General features: G+C 40.5%; 1 protein-coding gene across 1 annotated transcript in view; it reads right to left on the reverse strand.

Annotated features, from left to right (window-relative positions):
- The window catches only part of PTCD2 (pentatricopeptide repeat domain 2), a 281,004-nt gene that overhangs the window by 210,537 nt on the left and 56,115 nt on the right, over positions 1-14,352 (reverse strand). Inside the window, exon 3 of the mRNA XM_078675279.1 lies at positions 9,524-9,653. Within this exon, the coding sequence (XP_078531405.1) occupies positions 9,524-9,653 (130 nt within the window). The remainder of the gene's footprint in view (positions 1-9,523; positions 9,654-14,352) is intronic.

Raw genomic sequence — 14,352 nt, forward strand, 5'->3', positions numbered from 1 at the left:
AGGACGTCCATGATATACTATTTGGCCTCAAGGAAAAGTAAGTCAATCAAGATTAGTGTACATTTGTCATTTGTCAGTCTCTAAGGGTTTTTTTAAAACACAATCTTTTGGATTGTGTTTTTTTTTTCCCGCTGTCATATGATGAGTAATTTGAACTCACTGCTTTAAGTGAAATTCAATATATTCTGAGAACAGCAAAAATAAACTATGTAACATGTTGTAGAAATTATTGTGTACTTTGGATTGTGTAAATTAAATTGTATTCCCATTCTCTGACATCCACTCTACCTCACTTATCTTTGTTTGCTTCTTACTTTTGACCTCTTCTCTCTTTTTTTCGTTCACTACTTCTCTGTGCTGAGTGCCTGACTCTACTTGTGTTATTTTCACTTGTGTTTATCTACCTTCTATCACTTCTTTTACAACAACTTCACTGCTCCTCTCTCATCGTTCTTCATCCCATTTCTTTTACTCTGGTTCCATTACTATCCCTCATTTCCTTTCTTTCAATGTCCTTCTCTTTACTTTCATCACCAAATTATTTTCTTTCAGTACCACTGTTTTAGTCGTCTTCTCCTCTCTTTCCATTTTTTGCTCTCTTACTCATTTCCTTTTCTCACTCATTGTACTCCAACTCACTTAGTTTTTCTCTTAGCGTGTCTGTCTACTAACTTCCTGACTCCATTTCCCTCAATCGTTGTATATTATCCTCTCTCCCTTCATCCCTTCACTCTGTGACTGTTCTTCACTTACTCTCAGTTATCTTCTATTCCTCATTCTTCTAAATGCATCCTTAGACTCCTTTCCGTCTCGGTCATTATCTTTTTAATTACTACTGTTTCCTGATTTAGTTTTGCCAACTCACATTCTTTTAGCATCTTTCTTACCTTCAGTTCATTTCTCTGTTCTTCTCTTCCTCTCTGTGAGTGAATCTATATGCCTTACTCTTAGTAATTGGCTCTCATTCTATTTGTTTTTTTAGCTCTTCATATGTATCTTTTAATTTAAAATACATATTTAACTAAAAATAACTTCTATTTTCTTTCTCTCTTTGACAGATACCAACTGTAGTAAAAAAAAATTAAAGTTACATTTATTATATGGTAAGTATGACTAAAAAAATGTAGTTTGTTATCACCCATCACTAACATTTTCTCAATCTACCTCACTTCTGTATTTTTACTGTGCTTCTCTCACTTATTCTTATTCTACATCTAATGCTCTCCTTCTCTTGTTTATTTTTTTTTTTTAGTGCGCTAACGGAGCGCTTACCGGTGCGCGTACCGGGAAGCGCACCAATGAGAAAAATGAAGTCAAGAGTGCTAAAAATGTTAGTAATTTTTTTTAAATGGGAGGTAGTTCTGAAAAGAACTTTTTTAATGTTTTTGCTTTTTTATATATTTTTTTTAATTTTTCTGAACATTTTTTGTTTTTTTGAACAATTTTATGTTTTTTTTGGTATTTTGGGGGGGAAACAACGAAAAACAGCCATTATAATGGGCTCAACAAAAAACAAGAAACAAAAAACTGGGAATTAACAGAGGCTCGAGAGGAGCAAAAAAAAAAAAAAAAAAAAAACTACTGCTTTCTTCTCTTGCTGCAGTTGTGGTTGTCGATGGAATCATTAATAAGGTGAATGCTTAGTTCCCCGTAGGGTATTTCCGCAAAAAATGCAGGCCATTTTTACTACACCATTTTTTTTTTGTATATTTGGTACTGTTTCGCGCCCTTCTGGTGCTGCAACTGAAGATTCACCTGAGGAGGTGCTGGCCTGATGGTCTCTTTTTTTCTGAGCCAGATCCCGTACCTCAGCTTGTGCCAGATTGTTAGGGTGCCACCTCTGCATGTGGCGGATCATTGTGTAGTTCCCAAATGAATATTTTTTATTTGGGTTGCCCCTGGACATGACCTCGTTGCAAATTAAGCATGTCACCTTCGGGGCATTCACTTTTTTTTGCCCAGCAGGGATGGAAAAATACTGCCATATATAATGAACTTTGACATGGCTTTGTCTTGGTTCTTCAGGCAAGTATGTTCTGGTTTGTTGGTCCTCATCATCTTCTTCCTCCTCTTCAACTCCTGGAAGGATCTGGGGTGGTGGACCTTTCTTTTTGGGTGGTGGTGGTGGTGGTGGGGGGGGGTGCACCAGCTGCAGCTACTACTGAAGCCATGTCTCACAAATAGCTCTTGCTTTCTCAAAGAAAAAAGTAAGAATGAGGAAAAAAGAGGGGGCTTTCATCATTTGTAAAAAAAAAAAGTTGAGAACCAATGAAAAGTGTTATTTTCAGGTCACATGTCCCGACGCGCTTACGCTACGCGCACCGGAGCGCTTACGTTGTGCGCTCCGGGTCGCGCCACGGAGCGCTTCAGGGTACGTTTACGGAGCGCGCCGAAGAAACGCATCACACGGTTACGCGATGCGTCACGTTTACGCGGCGCATCACGCGACTACGCGAAACGTCATGATGTTGTTTTCGTTCGCGGGAAAAGCGCTCACGGGACGCTCCCCGGTACGCGCCCCGGGGCGCTCACCCGTACGTTCACCGGTACGTGCCCCGGGAGCGCCCCGGGGCGCGTACCGGGGCAAATAATAAAAAAAAAATATTTACACATTTTAAAATTTCTAATAAAAATTATTACTTTCATACATATAGATATTTGCTATTAAAAAACCTATGAAATTCACTGAAAAAAACCATAGGTTATAGACCATATATAGTTAGGAATTAGCATTTACAAAACCATTGAAATTCACTGAAAAAACCATAGGTCATAGACCATATATAGTTAGGAATTAGCATTTACAAAACCATTGAAATTCACTGAAAAAACCATAGGTTATAGACCATATATAATTAGGAATTAGCATTTACAAAACCTTGAAAATTCACTGAAAAAAACATAGGTTATAGACCATATATAGTTAGGAATTAGCATTTATAAAACCTTATTTTACTCACACAAAACCATTGAAATTCGCATATATAGTTAGTTGGACTAATTATATATTTCGCGCACCCGCAATCCACTGCTGATGACGTCACATATTACATCATTCATGACATGGTCAGTGACATCACTGATGACATCACTGATGACATCTCAAATGACATCACTGATGACATCACTGATGACATCTCAAATGACATCACTGATGACATCACTGATGACATGTCAAATAACATCACTGATGACATCACTGATGACATCTCATTTGACATGACTGATCACATCACTGATATCATTCATGTGATAATAAAATGAACTTCTTCAGACTCTAATATAACCTTATATACACTCAGTGTAAACAGACACTCACAGACTGTCACTCATCCATGGAGTTACTTTACTTTAAAATTATTTATAGAGCGCACTTTCACCAACGGTTTCATGGCGCTAACATACAACCTCAAGGGGTAGGAAAGGGAGGGGAAAAAGGAAGGGGGACAGAGTGACGAGAGATCTAGCTAAAGGCTTTAGTGAACAAATGGGTTTTGAGCTTTTTTCGGAATTGGGGGTAGAGGGGAGTGGACCTAAGCTCTAAAGGCAGGGAATTCCATAAGGTTGGTGCGAGGGTGGAGAACTTTGAGCCTCCCCATTTTTTCCTTCGAAAGCGAGGGACTGTCAAAAAGGCTTGCGAGGCTGAGCGTAGTGGCCTAGTAGGAACGTAGGGAACTATCTCTGAGGTAATGAAGGCCGGAGCCGTGCCCAGTCGTGTTTGGCAAACGATAGACGCAAGCTTAAACTGGACACGTTCCCGGACAGGGAGCCAGTGAAGGGATTTAAGGATGGGAGTTACATGATGAAACTTGGGGAGGTTGAGCACCAGCCGTGCCGCCTGGTTCTGTATCAACTGCAAACGCCTTAGACTATATGCAGGTAAACCAGCATATAGGGCGTTGCAGTGATCCAGGCGGGAGATGACCATTGCCAAGATGATAGATTTCAGGGCTTCAACTGAAAAAAAACGGGATACCTTGCGTATAATGCGGAGTGACAGAAAGGAAGAAGACACCACGGCGCTAACCTGGGAGTGAAGGGTGAGGTCAGAGTTAAGTTTGATGCCTAATGTTTTGACTGAGGTAGAGGGGACAGGGGAGGGACCAAGGGACGGGGGCCAAAAAAGTGAAGACCAGGGACTGGATGAACCACCCGTCAACACCAACTCGGTCTTGTCTGGATTGAGTTTCAAATGGTTGTGGTTCATCCAGTCCCGGATAAAAATCATAATAGACTGAAAATTTAGAATGGAGGCAGAGGAAGGGGAAAGATTGAACACAAGTTGGAGGTCGTCCGCGTAATTATATACGTCGACATCCATTTCCTGTAGTGCAAAAATCAAAGGAGAAATGTAAAGATTAAACAAAAGGGGTGACAGAGAGGAACCTTGGGGAACCCCGCACTGAACTTTCTGAAGGTCCTCACACACCTAGTCAGTCATGCAGAGAATCAATCACACCTCCATTTCCTCAACTATACAGTTATACACACCTTACTTATTCAAACAGATACTAACACAAATTAATCTCTTATACAATCCCTGATACAATTTCAGAATGATCCATACAGCCACTCATACATTCACTGGCTCTTATGCACAGTTATTTATATGTCAACTCTCACATATACTGTGTTTTACACTCATGCACACAGTCAACCGCCCATACAGCTGTTTCCACATGCACTTTTGAACCCATACATCTAGTGAATCAACTGCTCACACATCTATGCACAGAGTCATACACCTCCCAACCACCCACACACACACTCAGTCAGTCTCCCATACAAATACTTGGGCAACCAATCAATAACCCATATAGTTACTCATATAGCTACTGATCAACACATGCAGCAGTTTACAGAACAACAGACATAAGGATGCACAAATTAAGACAGTTTAGTCACTAACCCATGCACTCAGTGAGACACATTTAATCACTCACTCATACAGTCAGTCATGCACCTACTAAATCCTTCATCCAGACACTTATACATCCACTCATTCTTCAATATGTAAGACATATTTAAACTTTACAGAAACATACAGTCACTGGATGTTGTTATCAGTGATGTCATCAGTGATGTCATTTGAGAGGTCATCAGTGATGTCATCAGTGATGTCACTGACCATGTCATGAATGATGTAATATGTGACGTCATCAGCAGTGGATTGCGGGTGCGCGAAATATATAATTAGTCCAACTAACTATATATGCGAATTTCAATGGTTTTGTGCGAGTAAAATAAGGTTTTATAAATGCTAATTCCTAACTATATATGGTCTATAACCTATGGTTTTTTCAGTGAATTTTCAAGGTTTTGTAAATGCTAATTCCTAACTATATATGGTCTATAACCTATGGTTTTTTCAGTGAATATATATATATATATATATTTTTTTTTTAGAGTGGATAATATATCATTCATTTGTTCACTTCTTGCATTGCAATGCATATTGTGGTCAAAGAAGCCGTCCCCCAACCGCTATACCTGTGAAAAATGAATGTGATAAACCGTTTAACGGCTTGAGCGTTAGCCCACTATGGTCCTAATTATTATAAGAGTGAGTACATGACCGATGATGATTTATAAAAAGTAAAGAATATGTACTTTAATGTATGGTTTGCATTTTGTTTTCCGTGTCTGCTCAGTACAATGCAATCCAAAAAGATGTTCTCACTGAAAAGTATATTGAAACATTATGAATTAATCAATGTGCAATGCAATTTAATGAAATTATATTATACTTCATGTAGAAAATTAAGAGTTTTGTTTCTAAGAACATTGAATGAATTGAAGGACATATAAAACAATTTAGGCACTGTGAATGTATCAATCACTTTGTAGCATGTCTATTTCCATGACGAAGTGCAATGAATAAACAGGTAAAATGGCAGCGCTGCATTTATTTAATAAAGGCTGTAGGGCAGCGGCAGAAACGCATACGGTGTTTATGGAACAGCAATAAACTTTCTTTGGAGCATCGTTTAAACAGTCTGTCAATCCTGTGGGCGCAAGCAAGTCGTGGAGAATTGCCGGAGCATATATCACACACACACATTATAAATACACACATATGTGCACATTTCTTTCGCTATGACTCCACGCACAAATTATAATGTTCAGTTTGTATGCTCATTCAGCACTCCCTATTTGTGCCATATCATTCAATTTGATGGTGAGGCTGACTACATAGCCAGACAGAGAATACTGCAATGGAGCCAATTTGTAGATTCTTGATAGGTAATGAGGAGGATCCTATGAGGTCTAATCTGCCTAATTCTTACATTAGGTAAAATCAAAGTCAGAAGTTGAAGTTGACCGCAATGGAGTGCACGCTTGGTGAAGCACGGAGATCGGCCTGCTGGAAGTGGTGCATTAAGTCCTAGATGCAAGGTCTGTGCGGCGTTGCTTTGCATTGGGGGCGATGTAGCTTTCGGCTGCCTAAAGAGAATTTGCAAATCCGATGCAACCTTAGTTTGGCATCAGTGGGGCATGGCATCACTCTGCGTTAGATCTGGTGCAGCTTTCAGACAGGATAAGTGCGGCATGGCCTGTGAGGCATTGCGTCGCTTGGCGGCTGTTGCAATGGAGCCTTTGATTCAGACTTAGTTCCCCACACCCCGAGTCACTTCATGTCGGATCTGATGGAACCTTCAGTTAGACAGGGAGATGTATGCTCTGATGCCAGTCAAGGACATGGGGCGCTCATCTTGGGGATCAGGACTTACTCCAGCAGAGGCCAGCAGCAGGGCTCAGGCAGGTCCAGTTGGTACTGGCCTTCTACAAGGAAAGTACCTGGCAGCCTCCCGCGAGTCTGTAACTCAAACAGGAGGCCAGGCAACTGAACACAGAGTCATTCTGGGTAGCCTAGGTTCTAGGCAAGCAGATCCAACCCTTTCTTCAGTCAGCAGGGCAATCCCTCTTCCTCAGGCAGCATGGCAGTCCTTTTGAATCTACCGCAAGAGTGTTCTGATGAATGTTTCTGAAGGTCCCATTTTTATACCTGGTTCCAGCCGTTGGTTCTGGTCAGTTCTTCCCCTTTCCCTGGGTTTGGTTCAAAGCTAGGGTGACAAAAGGTAGTACAGACCTGGTGTAATGTTCCTTTGTGTTTGCTCCAGGCAGAGCTCTTTGAAGTGTAATCGGGGCAGAGGACAACTCCTCCCCAGTCTTCCTGTCAGAAAGATCCATGCTTTCTTTGGTCCCATGTTGCTCACTCACAGGCATGTGTCCCAGCACACTGGCAGAAAGGCACAGTTGATTTGGACAAAAAAGGATAATTTAAAAAAGTGTAATTATCCAAAATGTAACTTAAAATGCGACTTTGCCATTAAAGAGGATTTTAAATTACAATTCATTGGAATGTAAACATAATTTCTCTATCTGCTCCCAACCCAATGTTAGCAGTTATGAAATGTAATAAGGTAATCCAGTGTTACTCTATGGGAGAAATAGCCTTATAACAGTGAAAATTATCTTTGGGAGTTCTTCACTGTCAGGGCATGTAAAACTTAAACCTATGTGTCCTACTTTTAATTGCCATGCACCCTGCCCAATGAGTTGTTGGAGTCTAACTTAGGGCGACGTATTGAAAAGGAAGTTTGAGGCCTGGCAAAAAGTTTCTTTTTGCAGGTCGAAATGGCAGTTTAAAACTGCACTACATGATAAAGCGACAAGCTGGAGACATGTTTTAAAATGGTTACTTGATTGGATGGCACATTGGGTGCTGCAGCCCCCTAGGTGCATTTCACTTACAGAGCCTTGGGTACATACAGTATCACATACTAGGGACTTACATGTAAATTAAACGTACTAATGAGGTTGGGACAATCTTACCTTGTTTAAAGGGGGGAACACAAGCACTTTACCACTGATTAGCAGGGCAAAAGAGCATAGAGACCTAAAAGGCATACAAATTGGTCCAATAAAGGGAAGGCAGAGGAAGGCAAAAATCTGGGGTGACCCTGCAAAAAGGGTCAGGCCCAACACCGGTCAAGACTGTCTTTGTGAATTTCCACTCTATCACTCACAAATGCAAGCTCCTGTGATGAACACAAGACTAAACGTAGGGAATTGCAAAAAATTGCTCATATTCCAATACCAAACATCATGATCTCTGGGTTCCTAAATAGAGAAATTATTTTGATGAGGGGACAAAGCTAGGAACATGATGGTTTTCTTAAAATGCTTTGAGTATTCCACAACTTGAAGACACCCAATCGGGATGAAATCGCTCTTACAAACCATTGCCCAATCTCCTGTTTTTCCGGATGAATTATCAGAGTCTGTGGTGATCACCCAACATTCAGCTAATGTGGAAAAGCACAACCTCCTGGGAGTCTTCCTCTTCTTGGTTGCACCCGTGTAAAGAAAATAAGACCTCAATCTTCAACATCCCGGAAGATCTACTCAAATGGTTTTCCGGGTTTCTGGCCAGCAGATCACACCATGCAAACTTGGCCTTTTTTTAAGTGTTCAACCAATGTCACCTGTGGGGTCATTCAAAAATTGGCCTTTTCTCTAATCCTCTTTAACATCACTATATTTTTTTTACAAATATTTTTGAGGGCTACAACTTAGGCCATCATATGAGTGACACTCAAATTCACACCAAACTCTCCAATAATCTCAAAAGCACGGCTAAAAGTCATGGAAGGTCTGGATAGTGTCTAATTTGGATGCAGCTTAAAGTTCTGTGTCTTTCCTCCTATATGACGAAAGTTTCGCTTTTTTGGATACTCATATTGGATTGGCATTTTTCCATTGGTCCCCACCAACTCTTTCTCAAACTGTACGCTACTTATGTGAAAGTCTCAATGCTAATTTTTCCATTACCACTCAAGTGGACAATGCGCCAAAAAATGCCTTCTGCCATTTACATAACTTTCCTTTGATCCGGATTCTTCCTCAAAGAACTTCATTTGACCTTGAATTTGTGAGCTGCAGAATATACTACTGTGAAAGAATACATGTTAGGCACTTCCCTCAACCCATGGCTAAATGGCACAGAAGACCGAACGATGCAGCTAGCATTTGTCTGAATCAAACTAACCAAGTTACTCCTGCTTTGATGACACTTCATTGGCTCTGTTCAAACAAAGGAGGAAGTTGAAGTCTTTCTGTCTTGTGCATAAGACTTTTCGTAGCTAAGCTCCATTTTATCTCACACTGCTTTGGCCTTTGTGACGGACAGGACTTCTAAGCCTGGCCATCTAACACTGTTTCGCCACAAACACTTTGATAACAAATCAATTCATGCTTAAGGTCCTCTAGTTGGATTCACTTCCTTCCTTCATAAAGAAAATAACATTCTAAAACCAATTCATAAAATGCCTGAAACTGTCCTCTCACAACAGATCTTAAGTTTACTCCCCTGCAGATAAATTGACATTGAGCTCTCCTTATATAATTTCATAAATCTCAGCTGATTATGCTAGTAACCTCTTTTGTAATCTTACTATTTAAGCGATTTCAAGTTACATTTGGGTTACCAATTAAAAAAGTAAATCAAATGAGAGAGTACCTGTAAATAAGTGTTTTGGCCAATTCTACATCAGCAGCAGTCTGGCACAAATGAAGAAACTTTTTGAGCTCATCTTTGTGGACAAGCTCATTTTTCTTTAATTTGTCTTCGATTCTCCTAAAGTACAGATCTGCAAGAGAAAAGAAAAAGTTTGTTAGCTGTGAACTGCAAACAATTTTAGACTCAGCCCACTAAAATTATCACTGGTGCAGCAAATCTGCTATTGGCCTTAATGAAAGCACATAGATTTGGTCCAAACTGCCCTTGGCTGCGTAGTGAAAGAGCAACAAGTAAAGTGGGGTTGGGTTAACTGACAGTATAGGCCCCCCACTGCTTAACCCAGTAAGTCACTATCCTTTTTAGAATACATCTTACAAAATACAATAGTTCTCAGTAGCGAGCTAAAGCATTACAAATAAATATTTAAACTCAGATGTATTTATTGATCCTTTTTATTCAAAAACACCTTTGAATAAACCTTACATAATGCAAGATTCTCTTAAAGTCCACTCATAAAATCACCCTATAATGACAGTCCATATGATGAAGATGAATCTTACATATTAACATTCATAGTATGTTCTTGATGGTTTCTTTCATAGTTATTACAGAAAGACCATTATTCCACAGTGTAGCTGATTCTACGGGGTACAGCCAACATGAGTTTAGCTGCTATAATGGGGCTTCCTCAGGGTAATAGATTGTATATTGTTTACACTTTCCTTGAAGGGCTCTAAACATAATTTCCATTCAAAGACTGTTTTCCTCATATGGGTAATTTGTGTTAATCATAGTACGTCATGTTGTCATGCATCCAAAGATGGACACTCAAATATTTATTCATTCATAATGATTCTTATCTGTCATTTCAATATCTATATCTTTCCCTCAAATAATGCGTATACCACTTGTTCTATATGAAATTCCATTTAAGCTCAGTATGCAGTCATGGTTCACTTGTGCAAGTGCGACCGGTTACTTTAAGAGAATCATGCCTCATGGAGTGTTTTATTAAAAGCCTTTTTAGAACAAAAAGGATCAATTAACAAAATCAAAGTTTAAGTATTTCTATATAATGCTTTAGCTCCCTACTGAAACCCCCCGTATTGAGTAGTAAAAGATATTAGGGTTTCGCAGATCTCTGGCTCAGTGCTACTGTACCTGCTTCATTATTGATGACTGTCTACGACCCAGAAAAGAGAGAGAGTGTGAGAGAGTGAGTGAGTGAGAGTGAGTGTGAGTGTGTGTGTGTGTGTGTGTAGATTTTGTATGATAAAAATACACCTATTAATTTTCTAACATACATTTAAACTCTTGCCTTCATAATTCCACCAGTCATATTCGTTCAAGTGAAAGGTGACCCATCATTATGGGCTTCTGTATCTGTGGAAAACCAGGAGTGCCCATACAACTTGTGGACAAGATGAGCAAATGTTAACGCGGGCAATGTCACCCGCGCAACCTGCAACCTAACCAGCTTTACACTAGTCACTGGTCAGTAAGCTCGGAACTGTGAACACTGAACGAGGTCTGCAGGAGTGAAATGTAACAATTACAAGGACAGCTAAGTAGTAGAATATTATAATTTCGTGCTTACTAATATCTAGTTCGTTTTTCAGTGCAAAAGCACAATAAGAATTAATTGTATACCTGTTAATTTCATAAGAAATCGCCAAATAATTGTGGCAGCATTGTTATATAAGACAATACTGTAAGATTACATGGGAAAGGGTCAACACAAGCCCTTGCGAGGGTCAGAAATCATCATAATTCCGCCTGAGAACACAGCAGAGTTGGAACCATCGAGACACAAAGCCATGTCAAGTTTGAGCAAAGCCACCTGCCAGAGAGGCACCAGAGAAATCCAGAGTAACAGCACTAAAGAATGCTGTGAAATCAGCTTTCCTAACACAGGTTTCGGAAAACAAAAATGTAACAACTGTTCTTTACTCTCTGTCAAAGGAAGAGCAGTGTTTTCCTTCCATTTCTCTTCAAATTCACTTTGCGTTCGGTCATATGATGAAACTTTCACTAAATATGCTCACTAAAAGGCTTGGTTTCAAATGGAGGCTGGCGTTGCACACAGCTGGTGCCTTTTCTGCCTTTTGATCCTGGTGAACTTCACAATGGATAAAGTGGTGAGGGATTACTTACTATCTCTGAGTAGTCGGAAATACAGCCCGGTGGTGTGGCCTGCAGTGTGTTAATATTACCAAACGAGGTCTTCTGCACAAGCCCAAAACACGAACAGTAGGACCAGAGTGACGGCTCCTCAGATTGGAAGCCAACAATGCAAAGACAGCACCTCAGTGCACGCATGGTGCTGTTCTTTAAGCACAATCGGTTACAGATGAGATGAATAACACGTGAATAATGCAACAGAAAACAAGCATTGGCACAGTCAATACCAAAACGCCAAAAGATTTTGATGCAGAATTGGTGAGGGTGCACTACATACCTTGCTGTCTGTTGTGGAAGTCAACAGATCTTCGCCAACAGACAGCTAGGAGCTGTAGACAACAGTGGAGAGGGCAGGGGAGGAAATAATCAAAAGGACGGGCGGGTTGATTAAACTAAACAAGCATTGACAAAATCAATAAGTCTTTATGTGACTGCCAAGCGGTCTGCTTTGCTAATGCTGGTTTATAAAGTATACGTTAAAAAAAGTAACAGAATAAAAAAAACACTTCAAAGTGCTGTAGGAAAAGAAGACATCTTATCTTTCTCAATAAATGAAATTGGCCAACAAACATTGGATGGAATTTGCCAGACCAACATGTAACTAGATACACAGGAGTCAACCCGTGATAGAAGCAGCACTTCTGCAACTTCCATGAGATATTATCCTGGTCTCTGGTTCCCCAGCACTCTATATGAAGAAACATTTAAATTCAGCATATGCAAGTCTCGAGTAGAAAGCATAGGAAGACCCTGGAAAGAATATTGTAAAAACTGTGCAGAAGGACAACTGTTTAGCTTTAACACCTTGGAAGCTCTAAAGTGTACGAAAAAAGTTCAAGCACATTCATGATATGATAATGGGAAACACTCTTAAGATGTGCAATGTGTTCTCTTAATTTTGTGCCTACTGCTAGGCCATAGGAAAGGCATACTTGGTTGACTTAAAAAGGCAACCACTGTTATAGATAATAAAGAACAAAAAAAGATTCACCAGTAGGCAAACCAGTCAAATGTGATTTAAAAATACAAGCTTGCGAGAAATGAAGAAAGAATGGCTCTCATAAAGTGCACAATTAGCCTAATACAATTTGGAGAGAATGCCACCATAGAAATGTCAAAGACTTTTGCTATGCAATTAGGAGAATATCCCCAATACTTACAGATAGCTACTAGCGAGTTCAGCTAGGTCATGACCCAAACAACGTCCTTTGGCCCACCAGAGGACGTCAAATCATTAAGCAAGATTTTAAGGACATTCATCTGCAAGCAACTTAACAATAGACGCAAAGACATTTTAAGTTTCATCTTAGGTCTAAAATATTCAGAACAATAGAGAATTTAAATGTCCAGTTAACAATGAAGGTGACAGTGCTATAAAGCTTGTCTGAAGTATTGCTAGTGTGATTTGTTTTTTGTCGTATGACCAAGGAACAAACCTAACCTAGGAGGCATACTCCTTCACAACTCACATGCCATCCGCCATGGTTAGTCGAATATAGCTTTTCCAGTTATCTGATCACATAACTGAGGCTAAGAGGGAATTCTACCTGTAGACATGGTACTCCAAAATGTACATGACAGCAACATTATATCAAAGACATGATGATGTTGATGACGACTGATTAATTTCCTATGCTGGTAAAATGCTGTACCTAGTCAAGCAGGAAATTAGATTCACACAAAAAGTTTTATTGCGTGTTAGACCTGGAACCTTGGAGTGGGTCTCCCTTCCATTTTTTGCTGTGGCCGCATGTCTTTTTGCTGGTGTTAGATGCTTTGGGCACTGTGCCAATGTTGTCCAGTGCCACAGTGCAGGTGCTCCCTATGGTAAATTGATGTATGGATTAGTGACTCCATGATTGGCGGACTTGGTTTACTTGTCAGACCCTAGTACAGTGCAGTGACTGTGCCCAGGGCTTGTAAATCCAAACCCTGCTGGTGAGCTTGCAGCACTGGTTGTGCCACTCACAGAAGAAGCCTAGTAAAATGTGTCTCAGGTCTGCCATTGCAGAGCCTGTGTGCAGTGTGGCACTGCCATGCTTATTGGGCAAGTGCGCCCACTTGCCAGTCCCTAAAACTTCCCTTTTCTTCATATCAGACACCCCTATGGTAGGCCCAAGGGCAGGGTGCATTGTACGTATAAGGTAAGACAAGCCCTGATGTGTGTGGCATGTCCTAATAGTGAATTACAACCATTTTCGTTTTTCACTATTGCAAGGCTAACTGTTCCCCATAGGCCAGAATGAGCAGTTTGATTATTACATCGTATAATCCTAACTGACTCAGGGAATCAGGCAGAAATTCGATTTTAGTATGCCTGAAGGTGGTTTTAACATTGTGGGTTTGAAAATACCACTGTTAGAAAGGCCTGCCTCTGCTAGGTTGTGTATGCCTTGTCTGGAATTCGAGTGACAGGGGCTGGGGATTCCAGAAGACAGGGTGAGTCAGCAGAGGGCTGAATAGAGAGATCTACATGCAGATGGGTGGGAGGAGTTGCGCCTGGGACCTAACTTGGGCTGTGCCTTCACTCCACAATGCTGGCTCCACCTCCTGTGGTGAGTCTGATGTCCCTGCCCTGCACTGTGAAAGGAAAGAAGGAGGCAAGTTAACAGAGTGCTCCAGGACTGACCAGAACTAGTTTGGACTAG

The sequence above is a fragment of the Lissotriton helveticus genome, chromosome 2_1 (assembly GCF_964261635.1).
Source record: "Lissotriton helveticus chromosome 2_1, aLisHel1.1, whole genome shotgun sequence".
In the NCBI taxonomy this organism is placed as follows: Eukaryota; Metazoa; Chordata; class Amphibia; order Caudata; family Salamandridae; genus Lissotriton; species Lissotriton helveticus.